The sequence below is a fragment of the Talpa europaea genome (genome assembly GCF_964194135.1).
Source record: "Talpa europaea genome assembly, chromosome: 9".
In the NCBI taxonomy this organism is placed as follows: Eukaryota; Metazoa; Chordata; class Mammalia; order Eulipotyphla; family Talpidae; genus Talpa; species Talpa europaea.
Window position 1 is genome coordinate 73,984,135 of NC_140076.1, and position 23,172 is coordinate 74,007,306.

The following is a 23,172-nucleotide window of genomic DNA, read 5'->3' on the forward strand; positions in this document are numbered from 1 at the left end:
ATCCCTTCCCCTCGGTAATAAAGAGAGTTCCTGCTTCCAGCCAAGTGAGTGTACGCATCTTTCATCCCCAGCCCCTCCGCCATGCTCCTGAACCCCGTTGGCCTGCAGGACAGACCTACAAGTGGCGCCTGAACAGGGACACGAGTACGAGGGATCCTCTGAGGGACCGATCAATCAGTAAGGTAAGGATTAGGTAAGTGATTGGCATCATGGGCAATACCATGTCCAAGGGCCAACTTGTTAGAGCCCTACAACTTCTCCTTAAAAATTGTGGAACTCCTGTTAAGGTTCAGACCCTTCATAATCTAGTCTCAGTCCTCGCAAATACCAGCAAATGGTTCCTTCAGCAGGACACAGTTTCTGTACAAAATTGGGAAAAGGTCAAGGCAGATCTTCTTCACAGGGATCTCTACGGAGCCCAAACAATCCCCCCTCCACCCGCATCCTTTTGGTGTGGCAGTTAATTCGCAATACTCTCAGTGAAGGGGGCCGGCCGCTTGCGAACTGGCAGCTAAGGCCCTACGCTCCGCGGCCCAATCCGAAAGTGAAACTCCACCCATGGCATGCGCAGCCACGGAGGCCCCGGCCGTTTCTGTGTCCCATTCTCATTCCACAAAGCTGATGGAGGACTCTTCCTCCGACGAGGGAGATGTGGAGGACAATACAGACCATCCACCTCCCTATGATAGACCACCCCTGTCAACCAAAAATCAGCGGTATCCCTCCCTTTCTTTCTTTTTCTTTTTCCTGTCACCTTCTTTGCCTTCCTTGCCTTCCTCATTTCCTCTCCTTCCATTCTTTCCTTCAAAATACCATGGACATTTACTCTACTGTACAAACTTAATACATTTAATATCTAAATAACTCAGCATTTAATATCTAAATATCTTCCTTTTGAGAAAGAAATTGCCTTTAAATTTCACATGACTTTGAAGAAATTATACACAGATGATGAGAACGAATTAAGCTAAAACTTAGTAGAAGGAAATAATATATGGCAATCAGAATGAAAGCAAATGAAGTAGAGACTAAAAAGACCATAAAAATACAGCAAAACTCAGTTTAAAAAAAAAACCAAAATAGTGAAAACTTTAGCTAGATTAACCAAGAAAAATAGGGATACTCAAATGAAATTGGTCATGAAAAAGTAGACATTGTACCTGATACCACAGAAATATAAAGGATCATAATATTCTATTATGAGCAAATATACACTAACAAATTTGGCTATCTAGAAGAAATAGATTAATTCCTAGAAATATGTACTCTTCCAAGGCTGATTCAAAGAAATAGAAAATCTGAACAGATAGATTTTTAGTAAGGCGATTGAATCAGCAATTTAAAAAACAAACACACACACAAAAATCCCCCAAAATGCTCAACAAAGAAAATTCTAGGATGATACGATTTCACCTGTATCCCTCCCTTCCCACTCTACTTCCGGGGGCTTGTGCTCTTTCAAAATTCACCTCCTCAAGCCCTTCTCAAACATCCCACGAGGATCTTTCCTCCAGGTCAACCTCAGCCTCGTTGGATCCCTCTTCGGCTGACTCGCTTACTTCATAGTCCGCCCTCTGATCCGCCCAACGAAGAGGCACTCTCCAAATCTTCTGAAGATGATCCTCCACCTGCTACTACTCTTCCACCTCCAACTGCAAGTACCCCCCCTCCTTTGCAAGATGATTCATTGGACAATAGTTAATAATCCCCCTTTCCTTCTGCCGGTTTCCAGAAAGGTGGGTATTCTCCTGTCATTCCCTTCCTATTATGCTACCTATGGTAACCATCCCAGCACTCTCTCTGACAATGCCACTCTCAGTTTCAAAGTTAATTTTATTGTTCAAGCAGGTGTTTGCATCCTGTCTCCTTTTTATATAGTGTCTTTCAATCTATCGTTCAACAATCAATCCTCCCTCAATTGTAGCTGTCACCTTTCCTCTTGTTGGTCCAGAACCCTCAGCAATTACTTTGTTGTCATGCGTTTCCCTAAGGTCATTATTATGCCTGTCAATGTGTCTGAGTCTAATTCTCAGGTAATCATCCGAAATCAACGAGCAGGTCCGGCACTGGTTGTTGGCGCCTTGATCTCCGTCTTCTCGACACTGGCAGCTGCGGCCGCGGTGGTCAGTGGCCTTGCTCTGTCCAACTCTGTGGCTAACACGGACACCATCAACCTTCTCTCAGAACAAATCTCCACTCAAAATTCTATCAACAATCACCTTGCGGTCGGAATACTCCAACTAAATCAATCAGTCTCCTTGCTACAAGAAGAAATAGACTTATTGACTCTAACTGCCCATATCCCCTGTGTTCCTACCTATGCGTTCACATGTGTTACCCCTGCTCTTGTTTCCAATTATTCTTCCCAGGTTCATACCCTTAATGAGTACCTGCACGGCCTGTGGAACCAAACCTTTCTCAATTTTACAGTTCAATTGTCTAATCAAATTCTCACCATTAATAATACCTGAGCCGTAGTATTTAACCCTGATCAAGCCCTTTCCTGGCTCTGTAAAGCCTGGGGGCTGGCCAAATCCTTGGGGGGAGCCATATCACTCCTTGGTGTGGTCCTCTGCTGTCTGGGTGTCATCTTCTACATCCTGTGGCACCAGTGCCAAAGACGCAGGGCCCCACGACTGGCTCTGCGACAGGTACGGTACTCTCCATTACAACACACTGAAGACCCTGGCGTGTGGGTCAATATTGCCCTTGACCACCTGTAGGCCAATGAAGGGTAAGATGGCGGTGTAATCCGTTGCAACCTAAGACAGCTCCACTACCTTACCTAGGAATCTGGTGGTGGGTGGCCATGACGGGTAAGCACGTGAATACGACCTAAGACAGGCCCCAGTGCGTTCCCCCCTTTTTTCTTTATAACGTAAAATCAGGGGAGCTGTTAGTACAGGGCTCACCAGCAGAGGGACCTGGGGTAGTGGTTGCTTCTGCTCAAGCATGATTTGGCAAAAGCTGATGAAATAATAACCGGATATTATAAGATCCACGTAAAGCGCATGTGCAGGCCACGTAAAGCGCATGTGCAGACTTTCCTATATATATCCCTGCCCCTCGGTAATAAAGAGAGTTCCTGCTTCCAGCCAAGTGAGTGTATGCATCTTTCATCCCCAGTCCCTCCGCCGTGCTCCTGAACCCCGTCAGCCTGCGGGACGGGCCGACAAAAGAAACAGAGCAATACTGATGAAACTCATATGGAATCACCAAAAACCCCAAATAGCCAAAGCAGTCTCTCTTGGGGAAAAAAAAAAAAAGAAGGGAATGGAGGTATCACACTCCCAGACTTCAAACTATACTACAAAGCCATAATCATCAAAACTGCATGGTATTGGAACAAGAACAGACACACAGACCAAAGGAACTGAATAGAAGATCCAGAAATAAACCCATAGATTTACAGTCAACTCATCTTAGACAAAGGAGGAAAGAATATGTAATGGAACAAAGAAAGTTTGTTCAATAAATGGGGTTGGGAAAATTGGGTTGCTCCATGCAAAAGAATGAAGCTTGACTACTACCTCACACCACGCACAAAAACCAAATCAAAGTGCGTTAAAGAACTAGACAGAAGACCTGAAGCCATAAAATATATAGAAGAAAATATAGGCAAAATACTACATGACATACACCTCAGTGAGATCTTTAAAGACACATCACCCAAAGCAGTGATAGCAAAGGCAAAGATCAACAGCTAGGACTACATCAAATTAAAGAGCATCTGTACAGCAGAAGATACAGTAACCAAAACAAAGAGAAACCCCACTGACTGGGAGAAAAAAATTTGCACACAACACTAATGATAAGGGACCAAGCACAAGAAATCTACAAAGAAATGGTGAGAGTCAACAAAAACAAAGTAAATAATCCAGTCAAAAAATGGGCAGAAGAGCTAAAAAAGAGACTTCTCCAAAGAGGAAATGCAAATGGCCAACAGGCATATGAAAAAATGTTCAACATCCCTTGTAATCAGGGAAATGCAAATCAAAACTACAATGAGATACCATCTTACACCAGTGAGAATGGCACATATTAAAAGAACTAGCAACAACAAATGTTGGAGAGGATGTGGAGAAAAAGGAACTCTCCTGCACTGCTGGTGGGATTGCAAACTGGCCCAACTATTATGGAGAGCTGTGTAGAGATTCCTCAACCTGCTAAAGATGGAGCTTCCATATGATCCAGCAATTCCATTCCTAGGTATTTACCCAAATAACACAGAAACATTAATTCAAAAGGGTATCTGCACTCCTATGTTTATAACAGCATTATTACAAATAGCTAAGCTATGGAAACAACCCAAATGCCCAAGAATAGATGACTGGATCAAGAAGATGTGGTTTATATGCACAATGGAATATTACTCAACAACCAAAAAAGATAAACTCATGCCATTTGCAGCAACATGGATGGAGCTGGAAGGTATCATACTCAGTGAAATAAGCCTGAAAGAAAAAGAAAAATACCAGATGGTTTCACTCATAGCAGGAATTTAGAAAACCCAAATAAGGGATCAGGAAAAAGACTGATTATAATAAAGTAAAAATAAAAATCAACCAGCAACTATAAAACAGAGACACACTACAGGGGGCAGGAGGGAGTAGAATCAAAACAAAGGGGAGTGAGAATTGTATGGGGACTATAACCAAGGTGAAAATGCATACATTGTGCAAAAATGAAAAATGATGTAAAAATATATAAAATAAAAAAAGTAAAAAAAAAGAATAGGGAAATCTTCAAAGAGCAAATGAAAAGACAAAAAGAATACTACACATGGCACCTTGATTTCCCAAGGGAATATGACATCACAAGAAAATAATAACTCTCCAGAATCCACAACAAATTGAAAGTTTTGTGACCTTGTTAGAGTTCAAAATTGCTGTACTGAAGAAAATCAAAGAGATGGAAGAAAGTGCAGAAAATCAAGTCAAAGAGAATTCAAAAAAGCTAATAGAAGAAATATAACATTTAGAAAAATAAATGAACCACTTAGAGAAATAATTAATGAATAGAACATAGAAACTGAAATTTAAATAAGAAAATAGATACTCAGGATATAAAAGCCTCAAAAGAGGAGATTAAAAAAAAAACTGTAGGGAAAGCTATGGAAACAGAATAGACTGATGAAGTATTAATGCAAAGGGTTCAGGTAAAAGGTTAAAGAAAAACACAAAGAGAAAAATTAACATACAAGAACTAGCTGACTCTGTTTGGAAAGTCAACATAAAGATGATGCTTATCCCAGAAGGGGAAGAAAAAAAGGGGCCAGAATTTATTCAAAGAAATAATAGAGGAAAACTTTCCAAATTTGAGAAAGCAACAAAATATACAAATTTATGAAATAAAAACTAAATTCAGAACTAAATTAAATTACCTATACCAAGACACATAGTAGTAAAACTAGCGAGAGCTCAAAATAAAGAAAGAATATTGAAGACAACTAGGAGTGGGGGGGGGGATCAGCTAGGGTATAAAGGGATTCCCATCAAACTTACATTTGACTTCTCAAAAGAGACTATACAGACAAGGAGAGAACGGAATGACATATTCAAAATACATAAAGATAAAAACTGCTTGCAAAGACTAATATGTTCTGAAAAACTTTCTTTCATGTATGAGGGAGAAATAAAGGTCTTCCAAGAAAAACAGAAGCTGAAGGAGTTTGCAAACACTGGGCCTCTCCTACAAGAAATGCTGAAAGGGGTTCTTATATCTAAACTGAACAAAATAAAATCCATAAAATATTGAAGAAAGAAATAGGTACAACCAGAAAATTAAGGACAAAATAACATTAGCAAGCCCTCATATATCAATAATCACCATAAATTTAAATGGACTGAACTCCCCCAATCAAAAGGCACAGATCAGAAAATAAAACCCAAAATTTTCTGTTTACAAGAGACCCATATAAACCCCAAACTTAAACATAGGCTGAAAGTTAGTGGATGGAAAACAAATGTACAAGCAAATGTGACTCCCAAAAAGAGGAAAGGGCAGTCATAGTTATATCAGATAACATAACCCCCCAGCTTAAAAAAGGTAAGAAACAGGGATGTGCATTATATAATGATTAAAGGAAAAATACATAGGAAGGCACCCATCAATGTATAGGCATCAAATGAAGGAACATTATATAAAATATATAAGGCAACTATTAACACATCTAAAAACAGAGAATGGTGGCAAAAAATAATAGTAGGACATTTCAACACTCTATTTTTATCAATAGACTGATCAACCAGGCAGAAAATTAAAGAAAAAATATCTTAAATAATGTTTTGGAACAGATGGACCTAGTACACATTTATAAGGCACTGCACCCCCAAAATATGAGGACATATTCTTCTCAAGTTCATATAGATAATTCCTGAGGAAGACCACATGTTGGGCCACAAAACAAGTGTCATGAAATTCATGATTACAATTACAACAAGTATCCTCTTTGGTCATAATAGTGTCAAAATAGAAATTAGTCACAAAAAGAAACTGTGGACACTGAATAATATACTACTGAATGAGTATTAGGCTAACAAGGAAATCAAAGATAAAATTAAAATCCCTGGAGACAAACCACATTGATGATAGAACAATTAGAACCTATTGAATACAGCAAAAGCAGTACTAAGATGGACATTTATACAGGCCCACATCAAGACACAAGAAAGAGTTGATATAAACAATATAATCTTACATCTTAAAAAACTAAAAAAGAACAACAGTGAAAGAAGGTAGTAAAAATTATAGTTAAAATAAATGGAATAGAACACAAAACGACAGTTTAAAGACGAATGAAACCAAACCTGATTCATTAAAAATATTAAGCATAGTAGACAAATGTAAAGGGAATCATTTAGAATAAATGGGAGAAAATTAACAAATAGAATCAGAAACGGAAAAGAAATTATAACAAATATCTCAGAAATATAGAACATCCAAGAAACACAGAATCTGAACATTCTGTTCAATATGCACAAAAACTGGATAATCAAGAGGAGTGAACAAATACTTAGACTCATAGAACCATCCAAGACTGAAGTAGGAAACTTGAAAATTACCAATTACATAAAAGAAATTCAAGTAGTAATCAAAAGTCTTCCCCCCTAAGAACAAAAATCCTAGACCAGAGGATTCTACTAGCTAGTTGTATCAAATCTTCAAAGACGGACTAATAACTCTCCTTCTCAAACTGTTCCAAAAAATGAGTAGGACAGAATATTTCCAAGCACATTTTCTGAAGCCATATTACTCTGACTCCAAGAAGACAAGGACATCACAAGTAAAGAAAAGTACAGGCCAATATCCCTGATGAACATAGATATAAAAGTTAGCAAATTGATTCAATAATACCTTAAAAGATCGTACATGTCTTACATGTAATTAGTGAGATTTATTCTGGGGATACCGGATACTGTAACACACCAAATCAATGAGCGTCATTCACCACATCAGAAAGAGGAAAGGGCCTCCCCTGGTGGCTCAGCAGTTGAGCACTGGGCTGGGAAGCTGCCCGCAGCCTCTGCAGCACCGGTTCAATCCCTGGTCCCACATGGCACGCAGACCTCTCCTGCCACACCCACTGCTCCCCTCAGCAGTGTATTTTGTCAGTCTGCCTGTTCTGCTTCCTGCTCTGTCTCTGGTGAATTCTCTCACCCTTCTGCGCTTCTGACTGTACCCAGTGCTTGTATAAATAAATAAATAAATCTTAAAAAAAAAAAGGAAAGATAAAAGCCATGTGGTCATATCAAGATATGCAGAGAAAGCCCTTGACAAGATTCGACATCCATTTATGATAAAAACTTTTTTAAATGGGGTTAGAAAGACTGTACCTAACTCAATGAAGATCATTATGACAAATAGCATCATTTACAATGGTGAAAAACTGAAGTCTTTCGTCTAGGATTGGGTACAAGATAAGGACATCCACTTCCATCACTACTATGCAACATAGTATTGGAAGTCTGCTAGAGCAATCAGGTAAGAGAAAGATATAAAAGGAATCCAGACTGGGGAAGAAGAAATAAAAGATATTTCTTGCTCACAGTTTGGAAGAATTAATATGTAGTTAAAATGGCCATCCTACCCAAAGCAATATATAGACTCAATGCAATACCTATTAAAGTTTCAGTGGTATTCTACAAAGAAGTAGAATAAATATTACTGAAATTCATATGAAACCACAGAAACCCTTAATAGTCAAGCAACCATGACAAAAAATAACAGAGATATCACCCTACAAGCATCAAACTACTACAAGCTGTTGTAACCAAAATATTATGGTAATGCAATAAAAATTAGATTAGAATTAAGAGACCAGAAATAAACCCACATTAATATAGATGGTTAATCTATGACAAATGAGCCAAGAGTGTACAATGGAGAAGGAAAATCTCTTCAACAAATGTTGTTGGGAAACACAGGCAATCATATGCAAAAGAATGAAGTAGACCATTATCTTTTTTTATGCCCCCAAATTTAATCAAAATGGATTAAAGACTTCTATATAAGACCTGGAACCATAAAAAATTGCAAAATAGAAGATATACAAAACTCTCCATGATACAGGCTTCAGTGAAGTCTTTGAGGGCTTCAATTTCACAGCCAAGAGAAACAAAAATAAAAAGAAACAGATGGAACTACATTACTCTGCACAGTGAAAGACGCTATCATTGAAACCAAAAGACACTCTACTGAATGGGAGAAAATATTTGTACATTCCATATTTGACAAAGGGATAATATCTCATATCTACAAAGAACTCATACAAATCAATAAAAGAAAACAAATAATCCAATTAAAAATGGCACAAGAGCTGTATAAACACTTCTTCAAAGAAGACATATAGGTGACTAAAAGGCATATGAAAAAACACTCATTATCTCCTTTTGCCAGGAAGCTACAAATCAAAAGCCACAGTGAGATATGCCATATCATGTGAGAATGACCAATATCAAAAAGTCAAGAAACAAGTATTGACAATAATATGAAGAAAAAGGAACAATCTGTTCCTTTAGTTGGGTATATAAACTGGCTCAGTTTTACAGAAAACAGTAGAGGGTTTTCTCAAAATAGTAAAAATAGATCTACCATATGATCCAACAATCCCAGCTCTTAGCTATCTATACAAAGAACGCAATTACACTAAATATTTACACCCCTATGTTCATTGCAGCCCTATTTACGATAACCAAGTTATAGAAACAATCTAAGTGCCCAAGTACAGATGAGTGGACTGAGAAGGTGTGGTATTTACACACAATATACACTACTCAACTATTAAAAAAATGAAAAGGATGATATTACAGCATTTGCTGCAACAGGGATGTCACTTGAAGGTATTTTTATTAAGTGAAATAAATCAGAAGTAGAAAGACAATACCAGATGATTTCCCTCATATGCAGAATATAGTAAAGGAACAGAAAAAACTAAACCAAATAAAACCCTAGAAATATGACTATAGAGTTGAGGCTACCCATGAGGACACCTGTGAAAGGGAGGGGGACCAATGGACTGTGGTGCAGGATTACGGGTGATATGGTAACATACATCTGAAGAGGTATAAACCTGTATCTCTGAATCGTATATAGTGTGTGCACCAATGTACCTCAATTGAGGGGAAAAATACAATAAGGAAGAAGGGGAGGAAGGAAACAAGGAAAGAAGGAAGGGAGGGAAGCAGGGAGAAAGGGAGGGAGAGAGGGAGGGAGGGAGGGAGGGAATGAAGGAAGAAGGGTCAGTGCCAGGGGCTGAAAACAAGAGGGGGTGTGTAGCTAGTATTAATGGGGAAATAATTTCAGTTTGTAGTAATGAGGAAGTATTAGAGATGGATAGTGGTGATGGTTGCACAATAAGTTGACTATATTTAATACCACTATATTGCACACTTAAAATTTTAAGTGGTAAGCTTTAAAGTTTATTTTAACTGCAATACAACAAATTTTTCAAAAATAACAAAAATCAGAAAATGATCAACTCATAAGACACGGAGGAACCTTAAGCACATCATGGTAAGTGAAAGAAACCAGTTTTTAAAAGCTACTTTGTATGATTCTAACAATATGATGGTCAGAAGAAGACAAAACTATGGAATATTAAAAATCATCAGTGGGTGTCAGGGATTTTCATTTTAGGGAGGAGGAATGATTAGATGGAGTTCAAGGGATTTTCAGGGATGTGAGAGTAGCCTGCATGATACCATAATGGTGTATATATCATTCTACATTTGTAAAAACCCTTAGAATGTAAAACACAAAGACTGAACCCTAATATAAACCATGGATTATGGTTACTAATAATGTATTAACACTGATTTATCAATTTTAACAAATTTACCATACTAACACAAAAATTAATAATAGGATAAACTGAAGGAAGGTGAGCTGGAATATGGGAACTTATCTCTCAGCTTTTCAGTAAATGCAAACTACTCAAAAATAGTCTATTAATTTAAAAATACCCTATGATACAATTTAACAATCCTATTCTTGGGGGTTTATCCCAGTGAAATGAAAACTGAAGTCCACACAAACACCTATCCACAAATATTCATGGCACCCTTATTTATATAAAAAAAATGAAAACAACCTAAATATCCATTAATGGGTGAAGCAATTTCTGATTGTTTAAAAAGTAATCCATATTCTGGAACACTAATTAGCAATAAAAAGAACAAAGTATTGAAACACACAACTTGGAAGCATTCTAGGGGCACCAGGCTTAGTGAAAAAGCCAATCTCAAAAGATCATATATGGTCTTAATCTATTTATGTAAAAGTATTGAAATGAAAATATATATGGAAATGGAAAACAGATTAGTGGTTGACAGGGATTGGGATGGTTGCAGGAAGGGATGACAGTGGGTGTGACTACAAAGAAGCAGCAAAGGGAGACTACTGTGGCAATGGAATACATCTTGATGTGCTTGCTAGCTGCATGAATCTAAAGATGTGGAAAATCATATTTAACTATACACACAAAACATAGGATGCTGTCTTCTAAATGACATGTTTTTGTAAAAAATTTTTCTACCTTGATACTGTTTATAAAGTCCAGAATGGTTCTATAAGACAACTTATAGATAGGAGTTATCTGAACTAAGCAACTTACCTGATGCCTGCAGCTCCCAGGTGGCCTCCTGGTAATGAAACTGAGAGCTAAAGCGGCATCCGTACTGGCCAGTGTCCAAGGCAGTGACATTCTTCAACCTTAGGGAGACTTGGCCATAGTCCATGGAGTCCTTTACCAACTCTGTTCTCCCTCGAAAGTCTGGCAGCTGCATATCATCCTGGTCTTGCCCATCCCTGTAGAGATGGACCACAGAAGAGAACTGATTCCTGAAGAAACGCACTTCCATGGCCTCTGCACTTGTCTCAGGAGATAGAAAGCAGGAGAACACTGTGTCCTCCCCCACCAAGACCTTGATGGACTTGTCTGGACCAATCACCTGCCACTGGCCTGTGGGAGGAAACACAACAGATAAATGCACAGAAACCATTTTGTTGTCTCCCACTCAGGGCAAGAGTGGGCTGGTGATATCCATGGGACTGGAATTTTTATTAAGTTCTTTCTAAATCCAGATCATTCTCTTACACTTTCCAGAACACTTCCACATAGGTTACTTTATTCAGTCCTCACAAACATCCTGACATATGCTCTAATATTTCCATTTTCAAGAGAAACTAATGTCATAGAGACTAAATATGTTATACAGAGGCAAGAAAGGCAATTTCCAAATGCAGCCCCCATGAGTAGAGGAGGCCCTGTACCCACGTTCTCTCCTCTGCCCATGTGCTTCACTGAACGCTCACACCAGCCTCTTATCCATCCTCAAAAGCCACACCTTTTCCAATGACCCATGAGGGGAATTTGGGATGATAAAATCTCCAGTTTGAGGTAATTTTTAAAGGTTTCTTTCAAGCACATGACAATGCTTTGCAAGCATTTTCTATATACTATATAGGGTTATGTAGTCTCTACCTATAGACAACATTTATTTATAGTTACTTGTTTTTTAAATCTACTTATCCTGCCAAATTCTGAAAGACATGCTGTTACATTGTGAAATGGAGATTTTTCAGTTTTTATCTGAGTATTTACTCTGGTACATTCCTGCTGTGATTTAGCCTTTGCATAGAGTGTAGCTTTTTTTTTTTTTTAAGATTTATTTATTTATACAAGCACTGGGTACAGTCAGAAGTGCGGGAGGGTGAGAGAATTCACCAGAGGCAGAGTGGGGAGCAGAGCAGGCAGAAGGACCAAAGGACACTGCTGAGGGGAGCAGCGGGCGGCAGGAGAGGTCTGCGTGCCATGTGGGACCCTCCTCTGGTGGCCGGGAAGCAGCTGGGGATCGAACCGGCGCTGCAGAGGCTGAGGGCAGCTTCGCAACCCAGCGCTCAACCGCTGCGCCACCAGGGAGGCCCTAGAGTGCAGCTTTTACATTTGCATAATAATTTTCTTTTTCCCACTTTGCAAATTTTCCTTAGATAATGCTTCCTCTAAAACATATCACACCGCTAAGGACTAAATTGTGCAATCCGAAAGTTAGGTTATCCCAGTTCTCAACGTGATGGTATCTGGGAAGGTTAGATGAAGGTGGACCCTAATGTGACTGGTGTTTCCTACCAAAGAGGGCTCCCTCCACTCTGCTCTCCTCTCTTTTCCTTGCCTTCCTCCCCTCCCACATCTCTAGTGCACATAGAGGGGAGACCATGTGAGGAAACAGAAAATGTAGACACCTACATACTAGGAAGAGAACCCCTAACAGAAAGAAATTATCCAGCATCAGGACTTACAGCTTGCAGAACTCTAAGAAATTAAATTTTTGTTGATATTTTGTATCACAGTCTAAGCTTTACAATATACTCACCTTTTTTTCAGTTTTAGTCCCATCTTTGTTTTGAAACTTTCTTCAATAATACTTAAATAATGATAATTATTTGTATTCTATGAATCTTTCCTGCACAACTCTTGCTACCTGGAGACAAGACTTATCTGTCTTGCTTAGCATGGTACCCTGAGTCTAACACAGTGCCAGGCACAGAGCATTTGCCCTACGAACAATATGGTTATACATATGAATGGTGAGCACATTTCCTTTCCAAGTTCCCTATCTGTGTAATGATCATTTCATTAACTATCCTGGTAAATAACAGTTATCACTCTGTAATGGTTATATTTTATCTTAAAGATACCACAAACTTTGGAGGCTCATACTCACTTCTATATATACACTCCTTTTGATTGGAAATGTCTAGTAATTAATTTGCATGCATTCATTTATAATATGTGCATATAGATGAGGGGAGGGTGCTGGTGCATTGGAGTAAAGATGTGTCCCCTGTGTAAATTTCCAAATAAATGAATTCTTTTTTTTTAAAGATTTATTTTTTATTTATACAAGTGCTGGGGTATAGGCCAGATGCGCAGGAGGGTGAGAGGATTCAATTCACCAGAGACAGAGCGGGGGACAGAACAGGCAGACTGCCGAAACACACCGTTGAGGGGAGCAGCAGGCAAGACAGGAGCGGTCTGCCGCGCCATGTGGGATTCTTGCCGGCTGGCCGGGATCAAACCCATGCTACAGAGGATGCGGACAGCTTCACAGTGCGGCGCTCAACCGCCTGTGCCACCAGGGAGGCCCAAATAAATTAATTCTTATACCCCCTTTTCTCTGACTATAAATGTCATTTAGTTTTTTTTTTGAAATGTATTTCATTCATACATTTCCAAGGAGACTTATTAAATGGAACGTGGCTTTGAAGCATGATAGTTCTGACAAGCTGCTGATATAGACTAGCAGATGCTGAGTCCTGTCCCCCATCCCCCCAGTTTAGTTCCCCACAGTGGAATGGAAATGTCCCCTGAAAGCTGACAGCTGACATCTCCTGAGCTGTCACTGTCCACTCCACTGGGGAGTCTGATCTTTGCCTTCCTCTTCTACTCCTTTGAACCTGCTCAGTCCTGGGTCAGGGAAATATCCAGAATATGCCACACTCCAACTTATTCCTCCCTTAAATATCTGGGCAATTTCACCACTTTCAGGTCACATACCACGAATGTTTCCAGTTTTGCACACACACAGTCAGGGACATTGTCTTTTCCCTAAATGTTCTAAATGATATCTCCCTCTAGGTAGACATCTAAATCAGAAACATGAGTGTTCTACTCCAGACCTCCCCTGCCTAAACCCCACAACCTGTCTCAGACAAACATTTAATTTAGTCATGTTAACATCCCTGGTGTGTCCCTTCCCCAACACTGTGTCCTTTCTTCATCACTTGTTCCCATTATTTCTGGGCTACTGTAATAGATTTCATAGTGCCCAAGTCCTTGATGTTTCCCTGTGTCTCCCACAATCTCTGATATAGTTAGATATCAGAAAAGGCCAAGAGACACTGGAAGAACTCAACCAAGAAAGGTATCCCTATCTCACTCTGCTGCAACCATTATAACTAAAGAACTCAAAGTGTAATTCCATAAAAAGGGGACAAAGAATGTTTTGGAACATGGTAGAGTTGGTAGTTGTATAACATTGTGAATAAAATAGTGCCACTGAATTGTTAACTTTATGTAATATCAATTTTACCACAATAAAAATAAATAGGAAATAATACTGGTTGGGCCTCCCCGGTGGCGCAGCGGTTGAGTGCTGGGTTGCGAAGCTGCCCGCAGCCTCTGCAGCGCCGGTTCAATCCCTGGCTGCTCCCAGGCCACCAGAGGAGGGTCCCACATGGCGCGCAGACCTCTCCTGCCACCCGCTGCTCCCCTCAGCAGTGTACTTCGGTCCTTCTGCCTGCTCTGCTCCCCGCTCTGGCTCTGGTGAATTCTCTCACCCTCCCGCGCTTCTGACTGTACCCAGTACTTGTATAATTAAATAAATGAATGGATAAATAAATAAATAAATAAATCTTTAAAAGAAATAATAATACTGGCATCCTTTATTAGCAAAGTTGTTGAAACTATTTTGGGTCTTAGCCAAAGGCAACATATATAATAAGAAAATTTTCAGAAATTACAAGCAGCAAATGACTACCACTGCATTATAAAAAATTTCCTTTTATTTCACTGTGGAAAATATATAAAGAAATATCTTGGTGGATAAACAACCAGTGATTATATAAACAATCTTCACTTTAGTTTTTGTGGACATGTTCTTACAAAACTTTTGATTGGACATAATCATTTTTCTTGGTTCAAAAATCTCACTGTAGTAATAGTAAAGCAATAAAGAACAAGAGAGGAGACATTATCAGATGAGATATTTCAATGAAATTTTAGAAGCTAGAAAGAATAGGTTCACATCTTTGCTCAAATATCTCCCTTCATTGAGCTCTATCCTTGTCAAACTATTTTAAATTTCACCCACACTCTGTCTACTACTGCCATTATATTATATCCCACTATATTATATTCAATACTTTTGTCCATAGAAATTTCCACAAGATGACTTACCTGACCCCAGTGTGAAGAGACTGAGAACCAGTGTGAACACAAGGGCCATGGATGTGCCCTGTGGGTCAATGTCAGTCTACAGAAACAGATGACATCAGGGAAAGGAGGATGGATTCATCAGAGAGAAGAGGACTCAAGCAAAATGTCTCAGCTGCAGAGATCACAGGAAAACTCAATATGAGCTAATGGCAAGCTGCATTGTTCTTTTTCTTAGAGTCTCTCTGAGAGAGACGTGGCTGTGTGTTAGGAGAATGGAGACTCTGGACTTTGAACCACTGCGTTTATGGCCAGGTCATAAACATATACCTCAGACCAAGGAAGCAGAGGTAGAAAGAAGGTGGGGTAGACAAAGCTAGGACTTTGCCCTGTTTCATGACTGTGCCCAGGTGAAAATGGGCATGTCAGAGGCAGGGATATTTTCAGGTTTGGTTGGGGCAGACAGAGCTGTATGAGGATGTGGAGCTGGGAGGGAGATCTAGTCATAAAAGAGAGTTCATCCCAGCACAGGGTAATAATTTAAATAGGCAATATTCCATGAAGATTAACTAAAAGGAGATGAGAGCTATATTTCGAGCATAACCTCACATAATCCCTTTCTTCGACTTTAGTTCAGGCCCAGGTTTCTAATAATAAGACCAGATGGAGAAGTAACTTGTTAAAACATGACAATACCTTGGTCTCCAATGATCCAAGGTATTGAGAAAAGTACTAGAGCAATGGGTCAGACATGAGGGAAAGGCAAAGAACCATCATTCATTCATTCATTCATTCACTCAACAGAGACTAAATGACTGCTTACTAAATCAGAAAGCAAGTTTCCAAAGAGATCACCACAAAGAGCACATTCTCTAGCCATAATACAATTAATGTGAAAATCCTTTTAAAAGTAGGAAGTCTTATACACTAAGAGATTATCAATAACACAGTTTTGAATAAGTCATCAGTGAGAGAGAAATCACAATAGGCCTCCCCCGTGGCACAGCGGGTTGAGCACAGTGCTGTGAAGATGTCCACAGTGCAGGCTTGATTCCCTGCTAGCCAAGGAGATACCCACATGGCACAGCAGACCTCTCCTCACTGCACCCCTTAGCAGTGTTTTCGGTCCATCTACCTGTTCTGCTCCCTGCTCTGTCTCTGATGAATTCTCTCACCCTCCCACACCTCTGGCCTGTACCCACATTCTTGCATAAATAAATCTTAAAAAAAAAGAAATTACAATAAAAGCTACTAGTAGGTTGATTAGCCCATGAAGATTTGGGAAGTTATCACACCTGTACTGGACACAAGGTCTATACTATTCCCCCATACCTTGCCCTATACATCTCGTTATTTATTCCTGAGTTATATCCTTCATGAAAAATCACTGATCTATCTGATTTTACAAAACTGATCTAATTTGTGATGGAACTGGTGTGGCAGGTAAAAATTGTAGCTTACATATTCAGGTATATTGGAGAGTTTAGTTTCATTTCAATAAAAAAATCTATAAAAAAATATAAACTATAGGCTCCTATAGACTGCAGAGAGCAGTGGAATAGTTTGGGCAAGTGGCCCAGATGTAATAGCCCCCCACCACCAAACCTCAGGGAAGGAGCAGCAAGCAACCTTCATGCAGTAGGCCCATGCAGAACCCTAGGCAAGTAGCATGGACACAGTAGTCCCCCAGTAAATATCAGGGTAGGGCCAGTAAGAAGCCCTAATGTAGCAGACATTGGAAAGGAGTGGAGTAGACCCCATCAAAGAGCACTGATGAAGAAGACCTCAGCAGAAGCAAAGGCAGGGCCTGGTCACCACTGGATGTGACTCTTGGAGCTACAAGTGAGAGGGTGACTGGTCATGGAGAGAGTCTCATGGGTTGGGGTGGGACTTGACTGTTCTGTAGACAGTGGAGATCTGTGCAAATACTGAAGCTACAACAAAGAGGAGGTGGGTAGAGAGGAGAACCTGGGAGTTGTGGTCTGGAGCAGGGACATTGGTGACAGGGCTGTGGGCTCAGCCTGCAGCACTGGGAAGAGATTGTATGGAGGCACAAACTTTTTTTTTTTACATATTTTTATTTTTATATTCCCCATACAATTGCACCCCCCTTATTTTGACCCCCAATTCCTTCTTTCCCCACCCTCCCCCCTCATAGTGTGTCTCTGGTTTATAGTTGTTTGCTGATTTTGATTTTTCTTTTTGATAGTTATTCTTTATCCTGGTCCCTTATTTAGGTTTTCTAGATTCCTGCTATGAGTGAGTCTACCTGGTATTTTTTCTTTTTCTTTCTGGCTTATTTCGCTGAGCATATCCCTTCCAGCTCCATCCATGTTGCTGCAAATTGCATGAGTTTATCTTTTTTGATTGTTGAGTAATAGTCTATTGTGTATATGTACCACATCTTCTTGATCCAGTCATCTATTTTTAGGCATTTTGGTTGTTTCCAAAGCTTAGCTATTGTAAATAGTGCTGCTATAAACATAGGGGTGCAGGTGCCCTTTGGAATTAACGTTTCTGTGTCATTTGGGTAAATACCGAGGAGTGGAATTGCTGGATCATATGGAAGCTCTATCTTTAGTAGGTTGAGGAATCTCCACACAGCTCTCCATAGTGGTTGGACCAGTTTGCACTCCCACCAGCAGTGCAGGAGAGTTCCTTTTTGTGCACATCCGTGCCAGCATTTCTTGTTGCTAGTTTTCTTAGTATGGGAGGCACAAACCTTTTAAAGAGGAAAAAAATATTGTGAGGATCTGTGGTACACCACAATGACTGGTTTTCCCATAAAGACAATAATAGAACAGGCATTCTGAACTGCAGTCTCCCTTCTAAACTCTGGGATTTGATGCTTATTTTGTGAACTTTTGAGGCACACAGAGAGCACAGAGACTGCCAAATCTCTCATTCCAAACAGCAGAAAGGCAGATAACCAGGATGACACAAACATGAGGCAGTTCTAGCCCAACTCGTCAATGCCAACATCTGGACCTCCCCAAGTCCCATCCCCATTCTGCTGACTCACAAATTACAAAACAGATCTGAGTACATACAGCAGCAAACAGAAACAAACAAATAAATTAATATTGCAACAAAAACTGTGGAGAAAGTAAAAGAGGCTAACCACCTAGGGTACTACTAATGAAGGTAAATATAATAAGGATAATGGGCAGACAAAAAAAATAATGATTCATGGAACTATGAGATCTCAAGAGAGTATGACATCACAAGGTGAGAACAACTCTTCAGAATCCAAAAACAAAAAACATGGGCGATTACATCTACCAATCATATAGATGTATAATGATATAATGTATAATGCTATAATGAACTCAAAAGAAAGCTGTGAAAGGCAGTCAAAGCAGTTCAAGAGGACTCATAAAAGCTTAAGAGATAAAGCAAAATCCATTAAAAAAAATGAATGAGCTCAGAAATAAAATCAAGAACAGAAGGTAGAAATTGAAGTTTTAAATAAGAAAATGATTCAGGAGATAAAGGACCCAACAAATGAGATGAAAAGCTATAGAGCACTCTGGGCCCACCATACAAGGAGATGCCACAAGGCCCCAGCCAACCCCAAGGCCAACCTGGGCCAGCAATCCCCATACCTGCCAGTAAGAACCCTGGACCGGCATGAGGGTAGAGACATGCCCAGTGGAATCCTCAGTCACAGCAGGATGGCCCTGAAATGAAAGAATGGGTAGGCAGGAAAATAAAACACAAGGCCACATGAGACCTCAGGAAATACTACACTATGGAAAGAAAACAAATCTTTAGAACCTAATCACAAACACATGGAAGACCTGTTCTTCTGATTGATACAAAATTCAAACTTGCTATGATAAAGAAATTCAAAGAACACAGAGAAAACATAGAAAAGTGAATCAAAGATAGACAAGAAAATCCAGATAAAAGCAAGTGAATGTCCTGAGAAACAATATCAATGCACATAAGATCAAAAATGATACTCTAATAAAAAATGGTAGCACTGCAGGATGTCAAAATATCAACACAGGAATTGAAAAGTACTGTAGAAAGCAATAGAAAGGCAAATAAACAAAAAAGGAGAGCAAATCAGAGAATGTGAAGATGCAAATACACAAGGAAACAATGTAAAAGAAAAAGAGAAACAGAGGCCTCCCTGGTGATGCAAGGGGTTAAGACACAGCACTATGAAGCTATCCGCAACCACTGTAGCACGAGTTCAATCCCTGGCCAGGGAGTTAACCCACATGGCACAGCAGACTTCTCCTGACTAGCCCGTTCGGCTCCCCTCAGCAGTGTTTTTCAGTCAATCTGCCTGTTCTGCTCCCCACTCTGTCTCTGGTGAATCCTCTCATGCCCCAACCTCTGGCCTGTACCCCAGTTCTTGTATGCATAAATAAATCTTTAAAAAAAGAAAAGAAAAAGAGAAACAAAATAAAAATTTAAAAAAGAATAAGAAACACTTTGTGACTATATATACCATGAGGAAATGCAATATAAGAAGGGGAAGAGAGACAGACAGAGGATATAGTTAAAGAAATAACAGAACCAAGCATCCCAAACTTGTAAAAGGAAATAAATATACTAATCCAGGAAGCTGAAAGAGCAAAATGAGAACAACACGAAGATATACAGTGGAGAAACTTCCAAAAGTTCAAGCCAAAGAAAAAATATTGATGTTGGCAAGGGGAAAGAAGCAGATATCTTGTAAAGGAACCCAGGCAAACATTAGACTCCTCAGAAGAAATACTTCAGGAAAGTAGAAAATGAAACAAGGAGATCAAAATATTGCCAACGTTGTCAAAATGGCTATCTTACCCATAGCAATTTATAGATTCAATGCAATCCCATTAAAAATTTTAATGCATTCTTCAATGAAATGGATCAAACATCACTGAAATTCACGTGGAAACAGAAAAGACCTTAAAAAGACAAGCTCTCCTGACCAAAAAAGAGAAAGGGAGAGAAACAGTGTGTTACAGTTTTAGACTTCAAACTACACTATAAAACCATAATAATTAAAATACCATGGCACTGGAACAAAAAAAACCACATAGACCAGTGGACTAATATTGAGTGCCCATTTATTGAACAAACTTTCTTTGCTCCATTGCATATTCTTTGCTCCCTTGTCAAAGATTAGTTGACTATAAATCTGTGGGTTTATTTCTGAATTTTCTATTCAGTTCCATTGGTCCATGTGTCTTTTCTTGTTCCAGTACCATGAAGTTTTGATTATTATGGCTTTGTAGTACACTACCGGGGGAGGGAAGGGGGGAGTAGGATCAAAACAAGGGGAGGTGGGAATTGTATGGGGATTATAACCAAGATGAAAATGCATACATTGTGCAAAAATGAAAAATGATGTAAAAATATATATAACATTAAAATAATAAATAAATAGGAATAAAAAAATATTGAGTGTCCAGAAATAAAATCATGCACCTATGGACAACTAATCTATGACAAAGATTAAATTTCAATTAATGGCATTGGAAAAATTGGACTGCTGAATAAAAAAGAATTGAACTAAATCACTATCTCATACCATGCACAAAAATCAACTCAAAATGGACAAAAGACTTGGCTGCAAGACCTGAAACCTTAAAATATATAGAAAAAAGCATAGTGAAAACACTACATGATATGTCTTTGTGGATTCATCAATTTCAGCAATGAAAACAACAGGTAATATAAACAATTGGAGCTATATCAAACTAAAAAATCTTCTGCACAGTCAAAGAGACATTAAAACAAAACAAAGATACATCTACTGGATGGGACTTAATATTTGCATACCATACATCTGACAAGGGACTGATATGAGAGATCTACAAATAACTTATATAACACAGCAAAAAGAAAAACAAAACAATCAAAAAATGAGTTAGAAGAGCTAAAAACGTACTTCTCAAAGAAGACATATAGGTGGTCAACAGGCACATGAAGAAATGTTCATCATCATTTATCATAAGGGAAATGCAAAACATCATCACAATGAGATACCACCTGACACCAATGGGAATGGCTCATATTAAAAAGATCAGAAACACCAAGTCATGGTGAGGGTGGGGAGAAAAAGGAACCTCCTTACACTGTTGGTTGGAATATAGGCTGGTTTAGTCCTTATGGAGAGAAATGTGACGTTTCCTCAAAAGACTGGAAATGGAACTGTCATACAACCTAGCAACTGCACTCTTGGCATCTTCCCAAGGAACAGAAAACACTAATTCAAAAGAAAACCTGCCACTCCTGTGCTTGTTGCAGTACTATTTACAATAGCCAAGTTATGGAAATAAACTAAGCGCCCAAAAACAGATGAGTGGATGAAGATGTAGTAAATAAGTACAATGGAATACCATTCAGTGATCAAAAAAGACATATTTTTGCCATTTGTGGCAACAAGGTTGGAGCTCAAACAGATTATGCTAAGCAAAATAATCCAGAAGTAGAAAGATGAACACTACATGGTGTTAATTACATGTGGAATTTCTGATTCAAAGCCCAGAAATCAAATACTGTGTCTGAAGAATACAGAACACCAATTCTAAGGGATAGATGCACTCCTGTGAGCATTACAGCCGTATTTACAATAGCCAAGTTATGGAAATAATCAAAGCACAGAAGAGTGCACCAGACAAAGGTGGTAAAAATACATAATACATACATGCATACATAATACATACATACATACTACACAAACACACACATACACACACATTGAAATACTACTCAGTTTTTTTTAACCTTAATCACTAGTTTATTTTTTAATATAAATGAACATTTGTTTATTTACCTTTTCTTTTGTTTTATACATATATATTTTATTTTTAAACAATATTTGCTTCCCCCCACCCCTTCAGATTGAGTCCCCATAGAATTTCCTTCCCCAAGGCACCCGTGCACCATCACCACAGTCCTCTGTGCTCCTCCTTCCCTCCCCTGATCCTTCTTCCCCCTCCTCCCCTGCAATGTGTCTCTGATTTATAATTGTCTGTTTTTGCTTTGTTGTGTTTTGTACTGTTACAGTTTTTTTACACTGATGTCTTATTTGGTTCCCCCATAAGACTCTTGCAATTTTTGACAACATAGATGAAACTAGAGAAGATAATGCTAAGTGACATAAGTCAGAAGGTGAAAGACAAATGCCCGATGATTTACATTTATATGTGGAATATAGAGAACTAAACAAAGAGTCAGACAAAACCAAACCAATAACAAACCCTTGACATTTGACAGTAAAAATGAAGCAAACAGAAGGGAAGTTGGTAGGACGGAAGCAGGGTAGGGAAGGGGCCCATTGGAGCATGATGAAGAATTATTGGGACTTCGGTAGTGGGCATGATGTGAAAACACTATTTTTTTAATTTTCAAAAATTTTTGACATCATTGTTCATTTTTAAACAATATTTGCTTCCCCCCACCCCTCAGGTGTAGTCCCCATAGAATTTCCTTCACCAATTCACTCATGTACCACCTTGACAGTCCCCTGTGCTCCTCCTACCCTCCCTCTGATCTCTCTTCTTTCTCATCCCCTGCAGGATATCTCTAATTTATAATTGTCTGTTTTTATTGAGTTGAATTTCATATTGTTACTTTTTTACATTGATGTTTTATTTGGGTCCCCTATATTCCTGCTGTAAGTGAAACCATCCAATACTTTTCTTTTTCCTTGTGACTTATTTCACTGAGCATAATTCCTTCTAGCTCTGTCCACATTGCTGTGAATGGCATGGCTTTATCTTTTTGATTGCTGT

The 23,172-nt window shown here is 39.0% G+C and overlaps 1 protein-coding gene across 1 annotated transcript in view; it reads right to left on the reverse strand.

The window, feature by feature from the left end:
• The window catches only part of LOC311176737 (butyrophilin-like protein 8), a gene marked incomplete at both ends in the record, with an annotated part of 32,024 nt that extends 12,959 nt beyond the window's left edge, over positions 1-19,065 (reverse strand). The window contains 3 exon segments of the mRNA XM_084242383.1: positions 11,114-11,461; positions 15,458-15,533; positions 19,039-19,065. Coding sequence (XP_084098509.1) covers positions 11,114-11,461; positions 15,458-15,533; positions 19,039-19,065 — 451 coding nt within the window.
• Positions 19,066-23,172: the final 4,107 nt, after the last annotated feature.